The 22,741-nt window shown below is 47.9% G+C and overlaps 1 protein-coding gene across 1 annotated transcript in view; it reads left to right on the top strand.

The window, feature by feature from the left end:
- Nucleotides 1-22,741, top strand: part of IGF2R (insulin like growth factor 2 receptor) — a 490,127-nt gene that overhangs the window by 64,345 nt on the left and 403,041 nt on the right. The window contains exon 2 of the mRNA XM_063917832.1: nucleotides 11,639-11,781. Coding sequence (XP_063773902.1) covers nucleotides 11,639-11,781 — 143 coding nt within the window. The remainder of the gene's footprint in view (nucleotides 1-11,638; nucleotides 11,782-22,741) is intronic.

The following is a 22,741-nucleotide window of genomic DNA, read 5'->3' on the forward strand; positions in this document are numbered from 1 at the left end:
TCAGAATTTTCCCCATGGTTTTGCCCAATTGCTAACAAACTTGCTGCTGCGATCAGCTCAGAATTAGCCCCAAGGTGTATATGAAACATAAATGAATTGTGTGAATGTACACACACTTTGTTTAATGCGCAAAGTTAATAAAAATATTGGCTAAAATGACCTTCAGGCTGTGTGTATAAGGTGTATGTGAAACATAAATGTATTTTGTGCTTAGACTTAGGTCCCATCGCCATGATATCTCATTATGGTATGCAATTATTCCAAAATACGGAAAAATCCGATATCCAAAATACTTCTGGTCCCAAGCATTTTGGATAAGGGATACTCAACCCGTATATATAAGTAAAAGTGGTACTACTGTGTGATGTAATGTGAAGAAGTGACACAATTGCATGATATAATGTGAATAAAGTTGCACTACTGTGTGGCGTAATTTGAATTGGGGGTACTATTTTGTGGCATTGCCCCTTCCCAAAAGAACACGCCCCTTTTTGGTTTGCGTGCTGAATGTGCGCTCTGTTCCTATTTAAAATATAGGCGGCAGGAGCACCAAAATGAGGACTGCTATGACTGAGGGGTGATGGTGATGGGAAAGGGGTGAAGGGTCAGAGGTGGAACTAGCAGCGGTTCTAGGGGGCACCAGCCAAAATCTTGCCTAGGGCATCATATTGATTAGGGCCGGCTCTGGATGTAACCATAGCAAAGCAAAAATAAGAATTTACTCACCGGTAATTCTATTTCTCGTAGTCCGTAGTGGATGCTGGGAACTCCGTAAGGACCATGGGGAATAGACGGGCTCCGCAGGAGACTGGGCACTCCAAAGAAAAGATAAGGTACTATCTGGTGTGCACTGGCTCCTCCCTCTATGCCCCTCCTCCAGACCTCGGTTAGGGAAACTGTGCCCGGAAGAGCTGACATTACAAGGAAAGGAAATTTTGAATCCAGGGTAAGACTCATACCAGCCACACCAATCACACCGTACAACTTGTGATAACCTTACCCAGTTAACAGTATGAACAACAACTGAGCCTCACTCAACGGATGGCTCATAACAATAACCCTTAGTTAAGCAATAACGTATTGCAAAAAGTCCACACTTGGGACGGGCGCCCAGCATCCACTACGGACTACGAGAAATAGAATTACCGGTGAGTAAATTCTTATTTTCTCTGACGTCCTAGTGGATGCTGGGAACTCCGTAAGGACCATGGGGATTATACCAAAGCTCCCAAATGGGTGGGAGAGTGCGGATGACTCTGCAGCACCGAATGAGCAAACACAAGGTCCTCCTCAGCCAGGGTATCAAACTTGTAGAACTTTGCAAATGTGTTTGAACCCGACCAAGTAGCCGCTCGGCAAAGCTGTAAAGCCGAGACCCCTCGGGCAGCCGCCCAAGAAGAGCCCACCTTCCTTGTGGAATGGGCTTTTACTGATTTTGGAAGCTGCAATCCAGCCGCAGAATGAGCCTGCTGAATCGTGCTACAGATCCAGCGAGCAATAGTTTGCTTTGAAGCAGGAGCACCCAGCTTGTTGGGTGCATGCAAGATAAACAGCGAGTCAGTCTTCCTGACTCCAGCCATTCTAGAAACATATATTTTCAAAGCCCTGACTTTACGTCCAGCAACTTGGAGTCCTCCAAGTCCCGAGTAGCCGCAGGCACCACAATAGGTTGGTTCAAATGAAACGAGGACACCACCTTTGGGAGAAATTGGGGACGAGTCCTCAATTCTGCCCTGTCCATATGGAAGATCAGATATGGGCTTTTACATGACAAAGCCGCCAATTCCGACACACGCCTAGCCGATGCTAAGGCCAACAGCATGACCACTTTCCACGTGAGATACTTTAGTTCCACGGTCTTAAGTGGCTCAAACCAGTGGGATTTCAGGAAATCCAACACAACGTTAAGATCCCAGGGTGCCACTGGTGGCACAAAAGGGGGCTGAATATGCAGCACTCCCTTAACAAATGTCTGAACGTCAGGCAGTGAAGCCAGTTCTTTTTGAAACAAAATGGATAGGGCCGAAATCTGGACCTTTATGGACCCCAATTTTAGGCCCATAGTCACCCCTGACTGTAGGAAGTGCAGGAAACGACCCAGTTGGAATTCCTCTGTAGGGGCCTTCCTGGCCTCACACCAAGCAACATATTTTCGCCATATACGGTGATAATGCTTTGCTGTCACGTCTTTCCTAGTCTTTATCAGCGTAGGAATAACTTCATCCGGAATGCCTTTTTCCGCTAGGATCCGGCGTTCAACCGCCATGCCGTCAAACGCAGCCGCGGTAAGTCTTGGAACAGACAGGGCCCTTGTTGCAGCAGGTCCTGTCTGAGATGCAGAGGCCATGGTTCCTCTGTGCGCCTTTCTTGCAGTTCCGGGTACCAAGTCCTTCTTGGCCAGTCCGGAACAATGAGTATTGTACTTATTCCTCTCTTTCTTACTATTCTCAGCACCTTTGGTATGAGAGGAAGAGGAGGAAACACATATACCGACTGGTCAGTGTTCGCAAATACGCGCTATAGCGCGTATTTTACCCGATAATTGACAGCGGTGACTCAAAAAAACAAAAACGCAGGGTCCCACAGGACGCGCTCTGACCAAGCAGCAGCGCTGTCCAAGCTGTCTGTCACTTTAACTTTCCAATGGCAGAGGAAGGGGAGGAAACCATGGAGAGCGTGATCTCCCGCCTTCCCCTCTCTGCTCTGTACGGGACTCGGCCGGAACATCCAGCCCGCTGTGTGTGGCTGGGGGCTGTCATCTCCAGCCGGGCATGAAGCTCTGCCACATCGGTCAGCGGAAGAAGCGGTTCGCAGGGATCAAGACCGGGGAAGATGCAGCAGCAGGTGGCTGGAGGCACTGGTGCACGTAGGGGAAATGGGGTTGCGTGCTCTGAGTACCTACCCCCCGCAAGTCTGATCCATGCTGCTGCTGCACCAATAGTTTATTTCTTCAGATGCTGCCGCAGTGAGGCACTCGGGGCTTTAGAATCAGGTATCGCGGCAGGGGGGTAGCCATGGAGTTTTAGGAAAGCTGCTGCAGAGCAAACTGTAGCTTTTTACAGCGCAGCAGCTGACTGACTGACTACTCCTCTCCTCAGCTCCGGACACAGGGTGAGAGTGCGGGGCCAGTGAGTGAAGCTGATGGTGGTTGGTCTTGCTGTAGGGGCGACTGGGGGTCTGCGGTGGTGGCTGCAACTTGTAAGTGCTCTACCTGGCGCAATGTGTATAACGTGCTGTACCCAGCGCAATGTGTATAACGTGCTGTACACGGCGCAATGTATATAACGTGCTGTACCTGGTGCAATGTATATAATGTGTACCCGGCGCAATGTATATAACATGCTGTACCCGGCGCAGTGTATATAACGTGTACCTGGCGCAATGTATATAACGTGCTGTACCCGGTGCAATGTATATAACGTGTACCTGGCGCAATGTATATAACGTGCTGCACCCGGCGCAATGTGTATAACGTGCTGCACCCGGCTCAATGTATATAACGTGTTCTTCCTGGTACAATGTGTATAACGTGCTCTGCCTGGTGCAATGTGTATAACGTGCTGTACCCGGCGCAAAGTGTATAACGTGCTGTACCCGGCGCAAAGTGTATAACGTGCTGCACCTGGCGCAATGTGTATAACGTGTTCTACCTGGTGCAATGTGTAAAACGTGCTCTGCCTGGTGCAATGTGTATAACGTGCTGTACCCGGCTCAATGTGTATAACGTGCTGTACCCGGCGCAATGTGTATAACGTGCTGTACCCGGTGCAAAATGTATAACGTGCTGTACCCGGTGCAAAGTGTGTAACGTGCTGTACCCGGTGCAAAGTGTGTAACGTGCTGTACCCGGTGCAAAGTGTGTAACGTGCTGTACCCGGTGCAAAGTGTGTAACGTGCTGTACCCTGTGCAAAGTGTGTAACGTGCTGTACCCGGTGCAAAGTGTGTAACGTGCTGTACCCGGTGCAAAGTGTGTAACGTGCTGTACCCGGTGCAAAGTGTGTAACGTGCTGTACCCGGTGCAAAGTGTGTAACGTGCTGTACCCGGTGCAAAGTGTGTAACGTGCTGTACCCGGTGCAAAGTGTGTAACGTGCTGTACCCGGTGCAAAGTGTGTAACGTGCTGTACCCGGTGCAAAGTGTGTAACGTGCTGTACCCTGTGCAAAGTGTGTAACGTGCTGTACCCTGTGCAAAGTGTGTAACGTGCTGTACCCGGTGCAAAGTGTGTAACGTGCTGTACCCGGTGCAAAGTGTGTAACGTGCTGTACCCGGTGCAAAGTGTGTAACGTGCTGTACCCGGTGCAAAGTGTGTAACGTGCTGTACCCGGTGCAAAGTGTGTAACGTGCTGTACCCGGTGCAAAGTGTGTAACGTGCTGTAACCGGTGCAAAGTGTGTAACGTGCTGTACCCGGCGCAAAATGTATAACGTGCTGTACCCGGTGCAAAGTGTGTAACGTGCTGTACCCGGTGCAAAGTGTGTAACGTGCTCTACCTGTGTGGTGTAATGTGAATTGGTACTGTTATGTAGCCATGCTCTTTCCCCATGAAGCCACATCCCTACATTTTTTGTGCGCGCCTTCGGCGCGCACTGTCCTTGATTTAAAGTATGGCGTGGGGGAGCACCAATTTACTTTCTCTCAAACAGCACTGAAATGTCTGGTTACAGCTCTGGTGCAGAGTGTCCTGTATGCTACACATCCCAGCAGCATTGTCACCCCCTCCTCCCCCTCGCAATACTTTTGTAGTGTCGAAATCAAGTCTGTTTTTATATTTGAATAATTAATAAGATTAATATGAACCTTCATTCCGATGGGACCCAGAAAAGGACAGGTAGGACCCCAATTTTTAAAAGGGAGGGGTCCGTGGGACCCACTTTTTTGGGGGCTCAGCGCGATCACTGCTGGTACACCCACAGTGTCATTAGGGCGTCCACAGCTATCGCCTGAGGGTCCCTTGACCTGGCGCAATATCTTTTTAGCTTTGTGTTGAGGCGGGACGCCATCATGTCCACCTGTGGCAGTTCCCATCGGTTTGCAATCAGTTGGAAGACTTCTTGATGAAGTCCCCACTCTCCCGGGTGGAGGTCGTGTCTGCTGAGGAAGTCTGCTTCCCAGTTGTCCACTCCGGGAATGAACACTGCTGACAGTGCTTGCACGTGATTCTCCGCCCATCGAAGAATCTTTGTGGCTTCCGCCATTGCCATCCTGCTTCTTGTGCCGCCCTGGTGGTTTACATGGGCGACTGCCGTGATGTTGTCTGACTGAATCAGCACTGGCCGGTTTTGAAGCAGGGGCTCTGCTTGACTCAGGGCGTTGTAAATGGCCCTTAATTCCAGTATATTTATGTGTAGAGAAGTCTCCAGACTTGACCACAGCCCTTGGAAGTTTCTTCCCTGAGTGACTGCCCCCCATCCTCGGAGGCTTGCATCCGTGGTCACCAGGACCCAGTCCTGTATGCCGAACCTGCGGCCCTCGAGAAGGTGAGCACTCTGCAGCCACCACAGAAAAGACACCCTGGCCCTCGGGGACAGGGTGATCAGCCGATGCATCTGAAGATGCGATCCGGACCACTTGTCCAACAGATCCCACTGAAAGATCCTCGCATGGAACCTGCCGAAGGGAATGGCTTCGTATGAAGCCACCATCTTTCCCATGACTCGCGTGCAGTGATGCACCGATACCTGTTTTGGTTTCAGGAGGTCCCTGACCAGAGATGCTAATTCCTGGGCCTTCTCCACCGGGAGAAACACCTTCTTCTGTTCTGTGTCCAGAATCATGCCCAGGAAAAGCAGACGCGTCGTAGGAATCAGCTGCGACTTTGGAACATTCAGAATCCAGTCGTGCTGTTGCAACACTTCCCGAGAGAGTGCTACGCTGATCAACAACTGCTCCCTGGACCTCGCCTTTATGAGGAGATCGTCCAAGTACGGGATAATTATAACTCCCTTCTGCCGAAGGAGTATCATCATTTCGGCTATTACCTTGGTAAATATTCTCGGTGCCGTGGACAGGCCAAACGGCAACGTCTGGAATTGGTAATGACAGTCCTGTACCACAAATCTGAGGTACTCCTGGTGAGTTGGGTAAATGGGGACATGCAAGTAAGCATCTTTGATGTCCAGCGGCACCATAAAATCCCCCTCTTCCAGGCTTGCAATAACCGCTCTGAGCGATTCCATTTTGAACTTGAATTTCTTTATATAAGTGTTCAAGGATTTTAAATTCAGAATGGGTCTCACCGAACCGTCCGGTTTCGGTACCACAAACATTGTGGAATAGTAACCCCTTCCCTGTTGAAGGAGGGGGACCCTGACAATCACTTGCTGGAGGTACAGCTTGTGAATTGCCGCCAGCACTACCTCCCTTTCCATGGGGGAAGCTGGCAAGGCTGATTTGAGGTAACGGCGGGGGGGAGTCGCTTCGAATTCCAGCTTGTATCCTTGAGATACAATTTGTATAGCCCAGAGATCCACCTGTGAGCGAACCCACTGGCCGCTGAAGTTTCGGAGACGCGCCCCCACCGCACCTGGCTCCGCCTGTGGAGCCCCAACGTCATGCGGTGGACTTAGTGGAAGTAGGGGAGGACTTTTGTTCCTGGGAACTGGCTGCATGGTGCAGCTTCTTACCTCTACCCCTGCCTCTGGCAAGAAAGGATGCGCCCCTGACCCTCTTGCCTTTTTGGGAACGAAAGGACTGCATTTGATAATACGGTGCTTTCTTAGGCTGTGAGGAAACCTGAGGCAAGAAAGTCGACTTTCCAGCTGTCGCTGTAGACACGAGGTCCGACAGACCGTCCCCAAACAATTCCTCACCCTTATAAGGCAAAACCTCCATGTGTTTTTTAGAATCGGCATCTCCTGTCCATTGCCGAGTCCATAAGACCCTCCTGGCAGAAATGGACATAGCATTAATTCTAGAGCCCAGCAGGCAAATGTCCCTCTGAGCATCCCGCATATATAAGACAATGTCTTTGATATGGCCTAGGGTTAGCAAAACAGTATCTCTGTCGAGGGAATCTATGTCGTCTAACAGAGTATCTGTCCACGCTGCTACAGCACTACACATCCAGGCTGAAGTAATAGCAGGTCTCAGTAGAGTACCAGAGTGTGTATACACTGACTTCAGGATAGCTTCCTGCTTTCTATCCGCAGGCTCCTTTAGGGCGGCCGTATCCTGAGACGGCAGGGCCACCTTTTTAGATAAGCGTGTCAGCGCCTTGTCCACCCTAGGGGATGTTTCCCAACGTAACCTGTCCGTTGGCGGGAAAGGGTACGCCATCAGTAACCTCTTAGAAATCACTAATTTCTTATCAGGGGAACTCCACGCTTCTTCACACAATTCATTTAATTCATCAGATGGTGGAAAAGTCACTGGCTGCTTTTTCTCCCCAAACATATAAACCCTCTTGGTATTAACAGGGTTAATCTCAGAAATGTGTGATACATCTTTCATTGCAATAATCATGTATCGGATGGCCTTGGTCATTTTAGACTGTAACTGTGCCTCATCATCGTCGACACTGGAGTCGGACTCCGTGTCGACATCTGTGTCAACCATCTGAGATAGAGGGCGTTTATGAGACCCTGACGGTTTCTGAGTCGCCTGGGCAGGCGCGGGCTGAGACCCCGGCTGTCCCAAGGCTGCAGCGTCATCAAACCTTTTATGTAAGGAGTTTACATTGTCATTTAAGACCTTCCACATATCCATCCAATCAGGTGTCGGCCCCGACGGGGGCGACAACACACTTATCTGCCCTTGCTCCGCCTCCACGTAACCTTCCTCATCAAACATGTCGACACAGCCGTACCGACACACCGCACACACACAGGGAATGCTCAGACTGAGGACAGGACCCCACAAAGTCCTTTGGGGAGACAGAGAGAGAGAGTATGCCAGCACACACCACAGCGCTATATAACACAGGGATTTTCACTGACAATAAGTGATTTACCCAATAGCTGCTTTATATGTCTTATTTGCGCCTAAATTTATGTGCCCCCCCCCCCCCTCTCTTTTTAACCCGTCTTGTACCTGGATACTGCAGGGGAGAGCCTGGGGGGCTGCTTCCAGCGGAAGAGAAAATGGCGCTGGTGTGCTGAGGAAGAAGGCCCCGCCCCCTCAGTGGCGGGCTTCTGTCCCGCTTTCAGTGTAAAAAAATGGCGGGGTTTTTTACATATATACAGTGCTAGACTGTATATATGTATTTTTATGCCAAAGGTACTTCAATTGCAGCCCAGGGCGCCCCCCCCCCCAGCGCCCTACAGTGACCGGAGTGTGTAAGTGTGCTGGGAGCAATGGCGCACAGCTGCGGTGCTGTGCGCTACCTTAATGAAGACAGGAGTCTTCAGCCGCCGATTTCGTCGTCTTCCAGCTCCTGTTCTTCTGGCTCTGCAAGGGGGACGGCGGCGCGGCTCCGGGAACGGACGATCGAGGACAGGTGCCTGTGTTCGAACCCTCTGGAGCTAATGGTGTCCAGTAGCCTAAGAAGCACAAGCTAGCTGCAAGCAGGTAGGTTTGCTTCTCTCCCCTTAGTCCCACGTAGCAGTGAGTCTGTTGCCAGCAGATGCTCACTGAAAATAAAAAACCTAATAAATACTTTCTTTACTAGTAAGCTCAGGAGAGCCCACTAGGAGCACCCAGCTCTGGCCGGGCACATATTGTAACTGAGGTCTGTAGGAGGGGCATAGAGGGAGGAGCCAGTGCACACCAGATAGTACCTAATCTTTTCTTTAGAGTGCCCAGTCTCCTGCGGAGCCCGTCTATTCCCCATGGTCCTTACGGAGTTCCCAGCATCCACTAGGACGTCAGAGAAATAACATTTATCTGGCTGCACTGGCAACATCTGTTTTAGATATTTAATTTTTGCCCGTAGTCTGCATATAGCCTAAATATTTTTTAACTGTAAGTGGTTTGAAAAACTACCAACTATTATACTAGCGAGAGTAACTACATGGGAGGAATCATGCCAAAAGTCACATTACCTGCTGGAATCACGCTCTGTACTGATTGGTGGTTAACTGCATCCCGGTGGCAGACCTCTTAGCGCTCATCACTGGACAGAGAGCATTTTTGTTAAACTTGTTCTACTGCTTTCATAAGTACCTGTAGTAAAAATTACTGTAATCCTTTTGTAATGTCAGATTTTTTGTAATTTTTTGTAATGTCTAGTATTCTGTAGTTTCTATAGTTGGTTAGACCGTGAGCTCTTCGGGGAACATCCCTCTTTCTTTTGTGTGTTTGGAATCGGTTATCATAATTTTCAGCATTGAAATAGTTTTGTGTAGTTGTGACAATGACTATATTATGGATTGTGGAAAAAAATCTGTAGTACTTTTGTCTGCAAAACTGTGAAATCAGATTTTAGAATTTAAAATAAAACTTGGTAATAGTGTAAGAAACTACCATTCAATTACAGCTGACCTCTATGTTAAAGTACTATAGCTTCCCCATCATTTAAGACAGAGTTGTAAAGTGATGAGCGCGTCTTGTAGTAAGACTTTTGCTTAAATGTAAGCTCCCATTTAATCTTTGAACAGTACATTAATTATGTTCTTTAAAGTCTTGGGAACCAAATGTCCAAGTTTTGTTGTGAAACCAGCGCAATATTTGATTCTAAACCCATCTTTGACATTTGTGCAAATACATTTTAATATTAAAGATTAAATTGTACGAGGGTGGTTCAATAAGTAATGTGACAAGACCTCTCGTGTGTAATGTTCTCTGTCATTCTAATTTTCCGCCAGGCTAGAGCAGGTAGACCACTGATTCCCCTGTGGCCATTAGACTGTCCCAACATCAGTTGTAAGATGGCGGAGCTGGCGGAAACATGGTCAGACATTGAGGTGCGTTTAATTATCAGATTTCGGCATCTAAAGGACACATCAGCAGCTGAATATCCTCGACAACTTGTTGAGGTGCACGGTGATTCATGCAAACAGGTTTGGTGTCCTATGTTTGATAATGGCAGGACAGACATTCAAGATGAGCAGTGATCTGGCCAGCCAAGCACGTCCACCACAGATGACCATTTCCTACATTGAAGGTCTAATTCAGTACGACAGACGTATTTCAGTTAATGATCTTGCTGACAAACCCAACATCTCAGTGGTTACTGTGCACAGCATTGTTCATGAGCAACTGGTGCACAGGAAAAAGAGTTCACAGTGGGTATCTAAGTAACTCGCAGAAGTTCACAAAACCAGTAGTATGGGATTGTCTCTTGTGCAATTGATGTGGTACCATAAGGAAGGAGTGCAGTTCCTGCAGCGTATTGTTACAGGCGATGAAACGTGGATGCATCATGTGACACCAGAGACAAAGCAAGCATTCAAAAAATGGAGACATTGCTGCACGATAATGCCAGGCCACACACAGCCAACCACAGGCATGAGTTGTTACAGCGCTACCATTGGAAGGTACTGGATCATCCTCCCTACAGCCTTGACCTGGCACAAAGTGATGCACCATTGAAGAAGTACCTGGGGGAAAGGCAATTCCCCCAGGTGAAACTTAAGGTGAAATTTAGCAAACAGTCATTTCCTGGCTTCAGTCGCTGGCTACTGAATTCTTCTATGCTGGGATAGATGCCTTGGTGTACCGTAGAAACAAATGTTTAGACAAGTATGGCTACTATGCTGAAAATGAATTTGTACCAAGGCCATGCTATTGATTATACAATATATATATGAGTTGAATAATTGTACACAATGAGCTCATGTTACCTTATTTATTGAACCATCCTCGTAGTTAGAAAGTCTGATAGGAGATGGACACTTTGGGTCTTTTTACCTAATTCCAATGTATTGTCAATGGAGTTCATGTGAAAAATGTCTTCTGCATTTGTTTTCCATATTTTTCTGCCTTACAGATGTGTCCTCATACATCTAGCCTCGATACTCCATGCAGCATAAGATACCTGACGCGAGTGAGCCACCAGGTTCGGTGTAACTCTGCTAGCGTCGTTTCCCATTTTTAGTTTGGTTCAATTAAAAGAAAAGCTTCGACATGATGAGTGTGGTTGTGATGTTGACACTACTGAATAGTAACAGAAATGTCAATAGACTCACTTGCATTTTACAATTAAATTCAAACATATTGCAAATGAAATGTGTGTCTAATGTTTTCTGAGCAAAGCAGAAAGTCTGTTGTGGCTATAAGCGTCGGTCTATGTTGTACTATTACAAAGTACAAAACTAATACAGGTCGAGTCTCCCATATCCTTAAACCTGATATCCAGAATAATCAGAAATCCAAATTTTTGTGAGTGTGACGTAAATAGTGACATCTTTTACTCTTTGATGGTTCAGTGTACACAAACTTTGTTTCATGCTCTAAATAGTTTAAAAGTATTGTATAAAATTACCTTTAGGCTATGTGTATAAGGTGTATATGAAACACAAATGCATTTTAGGTGTAAACTATTCCCAAGACATCTTATTATGGTTCCAAGCATTCTGGATATTGAAAACTCGACCTGTACATATTTTGAGGGAAGCTATTTTCCCATTTACAGTTTTCCCTAAATAGCTCATATACACTAGTTTGCACTTTGCCGCATAGAGAATGTAAAGTTCAAGTTATTTACATTTTAAAACTGTTAATTATAATTTTGTTTTATAATAATTATCTTCTTTTCTGACAGGCACACGTGGGGAGCAATAGATGATGAGAAACATGTATTCTACAAAATCAATGTCTGTGAAAACTTGAAAGCAAGTGAATGCGGTGGAGCGGAGTCTGCAATTTGTGCTCATGATATTAACAAGGACACTTATCAACAAGTGGGTAAGTCCAAAGAATATTTGTGGGCACGTGTTTTATGTAGTTACGCTGGGAACAGACAGCAAATCTTGGCTAGGTGAACGTATTTGACTGCTGACTACACCATTGTCCTGTATAATAGAGGACGAGCTTAGCCATCAGCTTTGTTTAACTCAACTATTCTCCAATAGTTCAGTTAAATATAACGGCTATTATAAAGTCTGAATTTCATGGTTCATTAGTGTGTAACACATTTGCATTAAAATGTAATTAATACCCTGTGACACTAATTCTTAATATGTATTAAGCTCTTCCTACTAACTATAATTAACACTCTGTTAAGTTTTTTAGTCCATTGAAATGAGTTGTGCCGTCACTGACCTCTATGCAGACGAAACAACCACTGTGTAGTAACACCACTTAAGGGCCCTACACACTGGCAGATAAAATGCACGATATGAACGTTCTCGTTCATTAATGACAAAGAACTCGTTCATATCGTACAGTGTGTAGGTACCAACGATTAACGATGCGCGGCCCCACGCTCGTTAATCGTTGGTGCCCACGTCGCTTATGCATGCAGGCCAATATGGACGAGATTGTCCATATTAGCATGCAGTGCTATGGAGCCGGGTGACGGGGAGAGTAAAGAAACTTCACTTTCCCCGTCACCTTCCCCCCGCCGCCAGGTCTGAATGCTTTCTTGCTAAATTGTGTATAGGAAGCAATATACCATCCAGCTAGTAATGCAAATAGTAAGCTCCATTCCTCTGTAAGTGTACAAAGTGGTTATTACATAACTTTCAACAGGTTTCAGTGCAGGCAGGCTTCACACAGGAATCATAAACCTACAGTACAATACAATGTTTATCAATAAAAAGATAAAAATCCAATATATTAAACACCAGTATATGTTTGAACTCCTGATAGTAATAGCTGTATAAAGTTCTTATTTCATTGCTTATAATGGGTGAGGTCTTATATCTTCACCTTTAGTATTTACTAGGAAAACCTGTGTGCTATGATAAACTACCCCATACTGTAAACAATTATGCATGTAGTAATTCTTGAACTGTATATAGGTTATGTCTCCACTTAGGCGCTCTCAGGCAGGGCAGTAGAGAGCCTGGCTGGACCCAAGTACTTATCAGGGGGTGTGGCCTAATCATGGGAGGTGTGCCCTGCACACTTAGAAAAATTAGTACTTTTAAGTACCTCTCTGACCACACTGCAGCACAGCACGCAGCAGCCCTCCATTAGATCTGGGCCCAGGTAAATAGTACCTGCCCCACCCCCTCAACACCACTGCTCTCAAGGGATAACATGTAGTCCTCAATCCCTATAGATGTAGCAGTTAGCCACACGCTGAGGCAGAATTTCTTAATTTATCAAACAGCAGCCGTAAGGACCCTGCTGCAGCAGCCCGCTGGAACACAACACCGGGCAGCATCTGCAGTGCTGCTTAGCTTATAGGAAGAACTGCAGCAACTGTCCCGCTCACAGGTGTCAGGGGATTTGGGGGGAAGGGGGGGTTGATGATCGCGGTTACTGGTGCGGCAGGGAAGGGGACACTGAGATTGCTGGTGCTGGCGGTGGGGTGCACGGATATAGCGGGTCCGGGAGGAGGAGGAGTGAATGGTGATTGTAGATCCCTGTGGGATGTGCGGGGAAGGGGTTTGGGTGCATGGTGCTCCCAGTGAGTGCGCTGTGGGAGAGAAGGACTGCGCCAGTGATTCTGTGTCTCCCGTTAATGAGGGGTGTAAAGAGAGGAGGGCAGCGGCTCAGGGACTAGTTGGGCAGACCGTTTTTTGCTGTTTTTCGTGCGAGTATCATTTGTTCTCACACACTGCCAGATTATCATTCCAACCAGCCAAAACGTTGACTGGTTGGAACGATATCCTTCTGGTGTATGGCCAGTATAAGGGATGTGTCAAGACTCAAAGTTCCAAAGCATTATATGAAATACTGTACTTCCTATTGTAAATAGCTTAGAGTATAGTTCTATACAGTGCTATTTTTGTAGAAAAATAGGTTCAGGAACTCCCGGGGGTGGGAGGAGCTATAGTGGGCAGGGCACCTTTGTAAGAATAAAGCATTTTCCTATGTAAGAATAAAGAATTTGCGCATGCTGAGGGGCGTGGCCTTGCTGCAATGGGCATGGCCTTGCAGAAAAAGACTACCTTATACGCCCGTTTTGCAAAATGCACGCCCAGACATTGCCACCACAGGAAAAAATAAAAATCCTGATTCATGCTCCTTACATTATTTGTCACACACCATATCGCCCATTACACAATATGCCGCACACCGTAATGCCCATTATATATTATGCACACACCAAAATACCTATTACACAATATGCCACACACAATAATGCTCCTTACAAATTATGCCCCACAGTAAGGCTTCTAATTACTTTTCTCTGACGTCCTAGTGGATGCTGGGAACTCCGTAAGGACCATGGGGAATAGCGGGCTCCGAAGGAGGCTGGGCACTCTAGAAAGATTTATGACTACCTGGTGTGCACTGGCTCCTCCCACTATGACCCTCCTCCAAGCCTCAGTTAGATTTTGTGCCCGGCCGAGGTTGGATGCACACTAGGGGCTCTCCTGAGCCCTTAGAAAGAAAGTATAGATTTAGGTTTTTTATTTTCAGTGAGACCTGCTGGCAACAGGCTCACTGCAGCGAGGGACTAAGGGGAGAAGAAGCGAACTCGCCTGCTTGCAGCCGGATTGGGCTTCTTAGGCTACTGGACACCATTAGCTCCAGAGGGATCGACCGCAGGCCCAGTCCTTGGTGTTCGGTCCCGGAGCCGCGCCGCCGTCCCCCTTACAGAGCCAGAAGCAAGAAGAGGTCCGGAAAAACGGCGGCAGAAGACATCAGTCTTCACCAAGGTAGCGCACAGCACTGCAGCTGTGCGCCATTGCTCCTCATACACACTTCATACTCCGGTCACTGAGGGTGCAGGGCGCTGGGGGGCGGGTTCTCAACGTGATGTTGAGTTTCTTAAAATCACATTGGTTTGAGCCACTAAAAACCGTGGATCTGAAATATCTCACGTGGAAAGTGGTCATGTTATTAGCCTTGGCTTCAGCCAGGCGAGTGTCAGAATTGGCGGCTTTATCATGTAAAAGCCCTTATCTGATTTTCCATATGGATAGGGCAGAGTTGAGGACTCGTCCCCAATTTCTCCCTAAGGTGGTGTCAGCATTTCACCTGAACCAGCCTATTGTGGTGCCGGCGGCTACTAGTGAATTGGAGGACTCCAAGTTGCTAGACGTTGTCAGGGCCCTGAAAATATATGTTTCCAGGACGGCTGGAGTCAGAAAATCTGACTCGCTGTTTATCCTGTATGCACCCAACAAGCTGGGTGCTCCTGCTTCTAAGCAGTCTATTGCTCGCTGGATTTGTAGTACAATTCAGCTTGCACATTCTGTGGCAGGCATACCACAGCCAAAATCTGTAAATGCCCATTCCACAAGGAAGGTGGGCTCATCTTGGGCGGCTGCCCGAGGGGTCTCGGCTTTACAACTTTGCCGAGCAGCTACTTGGTCAGGGGCAAACACGTTTGCAAAATTCTACAAATTTGATACCCTGGCTGAGGAGGACCTGGAGTTCTCTCATTCGGTGCTACAGAGTCATCCGCACTCTCCCGCCCGTTTGGGAGCTTTGGTATAATCCCCATGGTCCTTACGGAGTTCCCAGCATCCACTAGGACGTCAGAGAAAATAAGAATTTACTCACCGGTAATTCTATTTCTCGTAGTCCGTAGTGGATGCTGGGCGCCCATCCCAAGTGCGGATTGTCTGCAATACTTGTAAATAGTTATTGTTAACTAAAGGGTTATTGTTGAGCCATCTGTTGAGAGGCTCAGTTGTTTTTCATACTGTCAAACTGGATATAGTATCACGAGTTGTACGGTGTGATTGGTGTGGCTGGTAAGAGTCTTACCCGGGATTCTAAATCCTTCCTTATTATGTCAGCTCGTCCGGGCACAGTGTCCTAAATGATGCTTGGAGGAGGGTCATAGTGGGAGGAGCCAGTGCACACCAGGTAGTCATAAATCTTTCTAGAGTGCCCAGCCTCCTTCGGAGCCCGCTATTCCCCATGGTCCTTACGGAGTCCCCAGCATCCACTACGGACTACGAGAAATAGAATTACCGGTGAGTAAATTCTTATTTTACATTACCTGCTCGTTGTCAGGGGTCTCATGCTCGTTGTCAGGGGTCTCATGCTCGTTGCCAAGGGTTCCATGCTCATTGTCATTGGTTTCCCTGCTCACTGCCAGGGATCTCATACTCGTTGCCAAGGGGTTTCCCTGCTCGTTGCCAGAGGGCATCCTGCTCGTTGCCAGGGGGTTTCCCTGCTTTCTGCACTACAGGAAGCATCGGGGGCTGTGGGAGGCTGCATAAAAATAGCCCACATAGTGGCTTGGGAGCACTGTTGGCTGTGGGGGAGCCTGCTGTGTTAAAAGAAAGCCCACCCAAAATGGCCGCCACAGAGCAGGAGACAGATGCTAAAAATCCTACTTGACCTCTAGTGTCTGTCTCCTGCTCTGCAACGGCTATTTTGAGTGTTTTTTTTTTACACAGCTGGCTCCTCCGGAGCACCTGGAGCTCCAAAGCCGCTGCTGGGACTATTTCTATGCAACCCCTGCACCCAACCGGCCACATAAAAAAAAAAAAAAAAAAAAAACAACAACAAAAAAAACCTTTAGACACCGGCAGCCAGGACGTTCTGGAATGAAAAATAGCCCTGGTTCTATAACTATATAAATGTACAGGGCTATTGACCAAATATTTTCATACAGGACAAAGCTCCGGGGGGCTTATTATATGCTTTTGACAAAGAACATATATCTGAAAAGCGTTAAGCGGTGGCTGCTGGACCTGCACATCAGAATTGTGTCTTCTTACATCCTTGGGTTCCCCTGGTGGGTAAGCTGAGCATCTTGAACTTTGCTTTCACTGGCTGTTACACCATCTCAGCCACCGATGGGAGAACCTTTCACCACAACAGATGTATTGTAGGCTCACTGCTTTTATATGCTTGCTGATGTTTTTAATATGCGAGTGCATTTGTAAAAATAAATTGTCCTTTCTATCTAAGGATCTCTGCACTACTCGTCTCTTTTTCTTCTAAGCTTTCTCCCTGCTCTCACTGTAACTGAGTGTACAAGCAGGGAGACAGTGGAAAAGGTATTATGTGAACCATGCTGTATGGTGTTTTTTTTTTTTTAGCAGCTCCAAGAGGGTATATAATGATGAAAAAGGGTATATCAAAGTGCTTGTGTGTGTAAATTGTGCGTGTCCGAATGCTAAACATAAATGAGCATGTTTATAACTCCCTTATGATTTTATTGGCAGCCGGGTGGTTCCCGTGGGGGTCTGGTGGTATTTATTGCTCTAGAGAGTTGCTGTGGCTTGATGTATGAAATACCCTGTCTATGACATGTGCTACTGGGCTACTAGTCCACACTGATGCTGTTAACGGTCCTCATACATCGAGCCACGGGGGACCAGGAGCCGGTGCTGATAACAGGGGGAACTGCGGCTGGACCCTACATTTGCTACTTTTAGCACTGATGGTAGCAGTGGTCCCCCTTGCCATCAGCACCAATATCAGCAGGTCAGGGTGTCATCAGCAACAGCCCGAGTTCCCTCCCTGGCAGCGTGGGTAGCTGAGCGGGTTGTGCACCCATGACACACTAATCCCTAGTACATTCACTGACTATGCAGACTCTCCCCACAGACACCCATTACTGCTACTGCCCCCCATATTCCCATCTGCTGTACATATACTGCACCACCGACTTCCCCGTAAGTTTATCAGTGGTGTCTGTCAGTAGGTGGCGTCTGTGTCAGTGTGTGTGGTTTTCAGTAGGGGGTGTCTGTGTACTGGCATACAGTATTTATCACTATCTGAATTTTTTTATGCGGATGTGATTAAATATTTGAATCGTGAAAATGTATATCTTCATGGAAATTTACTATTATGCTCTTGCTGGGAGACAGGTTCCAATAAGAGCCCATCCCGGTGAAGAGCTGTAAGCTGGGTGATAGTTTACGCTGTCACTCTGCTTCCTGGTTTGGCATCTGTGGGCTTACTTCGCATGTACTATATGTGCTGCTGGCTTGTGCACTGTAGAAGTATGACACATTTATTCCAAACATGCAGAAGTAGACAGGCACTGTCCACCTACTTCTGTGACATCACAAGTTGGAGATAAGTTGTCTTGTAGTCAAAAAGTTGGCTGGTCTGAGGAAAAAGTTGGTTAGGTGTGTGGGGCAGCATCTTAGTTGGACAGATAAGTTGGGTGGTTGGTCAGTTGGACGGTTGGAGGAAAGTGGGTCTGATATATGGCCAGCATTCCATGCTTATTGCAACCTTTTCGCTCAGCATGACTGCTATGCAGCTGTCTCTGTCAGCAACTTGGCCATGCAGGCACTGATCCAGATGTCCCACTAAAGAGCTGCATCATTAACCACTTTTCTCTTACGTCCTAGAGGATGCTGGGGACTCCGTAAGGACCATGGGGTATAGACGGGCTCCGCAGGAGATAGGGCACCTAAAAAGAACTTTGACTATGGGTGTGCACTGGCTCCTCCCTCTATGCCTCTCCTCCAGACCTCAGTTAGATCTTGTGCCCAGAGGAGAATGGGTGCACTGCAGAGAGCTCTCCAGAGTTTTCTGTGGAAAAAGAATTTTGTTAGGTTTTTTATTTTCTGGGAGTCCTGTTGGCAACAGGCTCCCTGCATCGTGGGACTGAGGAGAGAGAAGCAGAGCTGGCTTGTCAAGTTGGGCACTGCTTCTAAGGCTACTGGACACCATTAGCTCCAGAGGGAGTCTGAACACAGGTCTCACCTGGGGTTCGTCCCGGAGCCGCGCCGCCGTCCTCCTCACAGATGCCGAAGATAGAAGCCGGGTGAGTATGAGAAGGCAGAAGACATCATAGGCGGCAGAAGACATCAGATCTTCATGAGGTAAGGCCTGCGCGCCGCGGTAAGCTGCGCGCTTTTGCTCCCATTCTCACACACAGAGCAGCACTGAAGGGTGAAGGGTGCAGGGCGCAGGGGGGGCGCCCTGGGCAGCAATAAACCTCACATTTGGGCACTGACAAGGTAGATTAGGCTGCTGGGCAGTAATTCTACGATCCCCCGCCATTTTCTATAAAAAAATCACCGGGACCGAAGCCCGCCGTCGTGTGGGCGGAGCTTGATCCCCAGCACTAACCAGCGCCATTTTCTCCACAGAAGCTGCATGATGAAAACGCTGGCTCCCTGGTCTCTCCCGTGCTGAACATTCAGGTCTGGGAAAAAGAGGAGGGGGGCATTTTGAGCGCAGTGAGTGGGAATCTGGTCATTATATATATATATATATATATATATATATATATATATATATATATATATCTATATATATCTATATCTATATATAAGCGCTATCTGGGCATATTTTTCCAGTGTTATTAAGCGCTGGGTGTGTGCTGGCATACTCTCTCTCTGTCTCTCCTAAGGGCCTGGTTGGGGTTTTGTCCCCTTATAGGTTAATCCCTGTGTGTGTGGGGTGTCGGTACGTGGTGTCGACATGTCTGAAGCGGAAGGCTTTTCCAAGGAGGAGGTGGAGCAAATGAGTGGTGTGTCCCCGTCGGTTGTGCCGACTCCAGATTGGATGGACATGTGGCATATGTTGAATGCAAGTGTGGCATCTTTACATAAAAAGCTTGATAAGGCTGATTTAGGGGGGACATCAGGGGGTCAATCCTCAGATTGGACCGACTCATAGGGCCCGTCGGGGTCTCAAAAGCGTCCCTTAACACAAGACACTACTACCGACACGGATTCTGATTCCAGTGTCGACTATGACGAAGTAAAATTGCACCCTAGGGTGACTAAAACCATTCAGTGTATGATTGTGGCAATAAGGGATGTGTTGCATATTGTGGATGAACCTTCTGTCCCCGACACAAGGGTACACATGTTTAAGGAAAAGAAACAGATTATTAACTTTCCCACATCTCATGAATTAAATGAATTCTTTGGAAAAGCTTGGGAGACTCCGGATAAGAGACCGCATATCCCCAAAAGAATTTATATGGCATACCCTTTCCCTAAGCAGGACAGGGAGATTTGGGAATTACCCCCCACTGTGGACAAAGCCCTGACGCGCTTGTCCAAGAAAGTGGCGCTACCGTCTCCTGACACAGCAGCCCTTAAGGACCCTGCAGATCGCAGGCAAGAAACTACCTTAAAGTGTATTTATTCTCATACGGGTGCTGTGCTAAGACCGACAATTGCGTCGGCATGGGTGTGTAGCGCAATTGCAGCTTGGACAGATGAGCTGACAGTTCAATTTGATAATATGGATAAGGATACTATATTCCTAACTCTAGCCTATATTTCTCTGACGTCCTAGTGGATGCTGGGGACTCCGTAAGGACCATGGGGAATAGCGGCTCCGCAGGAGACTGGGCACAGCCAAGAAAGATTTAGGACTACCTGGTGTGCACTGGCTCCTCCCACTATGACCCTCCTCCAGACCTCCGTTAGAATCCTGTGCCCGGCTGAGCTGGATGCACACTAGGGGCTCTCCTGAGCTCCTAGAGAGAAAGTATATTTTAGGTTTTTTATTTTACAGTGAGATCTGCTGGCAACAGACTCACTGCAGCGAGGGACTAAGGGGAGAAGAAGCGAACCTACCTAACTGGTGGTAGCTTGGGGTTCTTAGGCTACTGGACACCATTAGCTCCAGAGGGATCGACCGCATGGAACCGGCCATTGGTGTTCGGTCCCGGAGCCGCGCCGCCGGCCCCCTTACAGAGCCAGAAGCAAGAAGAATCCGGAAAATCGGCGGCAGAAGACATCAGTCTTCACCAAGGTAGCGCACAGCACTGCAGCTGTGCGCCATTGCTCCTCATACACACTTCACACTCCGGTCACTGAGGGTGCAGGGCTTGGGGGGGGGGTGCGCCCTGAGAAGCAATAAATACACCTTGGCTGTCAAATATATCACAATATATAGCCCCAGAGGCTATATATGTGATAAATACCCCTGCCAGAATCCATAAAAAAGCGGGAGAAAAGTCCGCGAAAAAGGGGCGGAGCTATCTCCCTCAGCACACTGGCGCCATTTTCTCTTCACAGTGCAGCTGGAAGACAGCTCCCCTGGCTCTCCCCTGTAGTTTTCAGGCTCAAAGGGTTAAAAAGAGAGGGGGGGCACTAAATTTAGGCGCAATATTGTTTATACAAGCAGCTATTGGGGGAAAAATCACTCAGTTATAGTGTTAATCCCTGCATTATATAGCGCTCTGGTGTGTGCTGGCATACTCTCTCTCTGTCTCCCCAAAGGACTTTGTGGGGTCCTGTCCTCAGTCAGAGCATTCCCTGTGTGTGTGCTGTGTGTCGGTACGGCTGTGTCGACATGTGGGATGAGGAAGGTTATGTGGAGGTGGAGCAGAGGCCGATAAATGGGATGTCGTCCCCTGTGGGGCCGACACCAGAGTGGATGGATAGGTGGAAGGTATTAACCGACAAGGTCAACTCCTTACAAGGCTGGATGACGTAAAACAGCTGTGGGACAGCCGGCTTCTCAGCCCGCGCCTGCCCAAGCGTCTCAAAGGCCATCAGGGGCTCAAAAAAGCGCCCGTTACCTCAGATGGCAGACACAGATGTCGACACGGAGTCTGACTCCAGTGTCGACGAGGTTGAGACATATACACAATCCACTAGGAACATCCGTTACATGATCTCGGCAATGAAAAATGTGTTACGCATTTCTGACATGAACCCAAGTACCACATAAAAGGGGTTTTATTTTTGGGGAGAAAAAGCAGCCAGTGTTTTGTTCCCCCATCAGATGAATGAATGAAGTGTGTAAAGTAGCGTGGGTTCCCCCAATAAGAAACTGGTAATTTCTAAAAAGTTACTGATGGCGTACCCTTTCCCGCCAGAGGATAGGTCACGTTGGGAGATATCCCTTAGGGTGGATAAGGCGCTCAAACGTTTGTCAAAAAAGGTGGCACTGCCGTCTTAGGATACGGCCACCTTGAAGGAGCCTACTGATAAAAAACAGGAGGCTATCCTGAAGTCTGTATATACACACTCAGGTTATATACTGAGACCTGCAATTGCCTCAGCATAAATAGTGCTGCTGCAGCGTGGTCTGATACCCTGTCAGATAATATTAATACTCTAAGACAGGGATAATAGTTTGCTAACATAGAGCATATTAAAGACGTTGTCTTATATATAAAGGATGCACAGAGGGATATTTGCCGGCTGGCATCCAGAATTAATGCAATGTCCATTCTGCCAGGAGGGTATTAGAAACCCGGCAGTGGACAGGTGATGCTGCCTATAAAAGGCACATGGAGATTCTGCCTTATAAGGGTGAGGAATTGTTTGGGGATGGTCTCTGGGACCTCGTATCCACAGCAACAGCTGGGAAGAATTTTTTTTTTACCTCAGGTTTCCTCACAGCCTAAGAAAGCACCGTATTTTCAGGTACAGTCCTTTCGGCTTCAGAAAAGCAAGCGGGTCAAAGGCGCTTCCTTTCTGCACAGAGACAAGGGAAGAAGGAAAAAGCTGCACCAGCAGCCAGTTCCCAGGATCAAAAATCTTCCCCCGCTTCCTCTGAGTCCAGCACTTGACGTTGGGGATCCACAGGTGGAGACAGGTGCGGTAGGGGCGCGTCTCGGGAACTGCAGGGACCAGTGGGTTTGCCCACAGGTGGATCCCTAGGTTCTGCAAATAGTATCACAGGGATACAGGCTGGAGTTCGAGGCGACTCCCCCTCGCCGTTACCTCACCTCAGCCTTGCCTGCTGCCCTCGGAGAAAGGTAGTACTGGCGGCAATTCACAAGCTGCACCTCCAGCAGGTGAAATCAAGGTACCCCCCCTTCAACAAGGCCGGGGTTACTATTCCAAAATGTTGTGGTACCGAAACCAGACGGTTCGGTGAGACCCATTCTAAAATTGAAAGCCTT

Source organism: Pseudophryne corroboree, chromosome 4 (assembly GCF_028390025.1).
Source record: "Pseudophryne corroboree isolate aPseCor3 chromosome 4, aPseCor3.hap2, whole genome shotgun sequence".
In the NCBI taxonomy this organism is placed as follows: Eukaryota; Metazoa; Chordata; class Amphibia; order Anura; family Myobatrachidae; genus Pseudophryne; species Pseudophryne corroboree.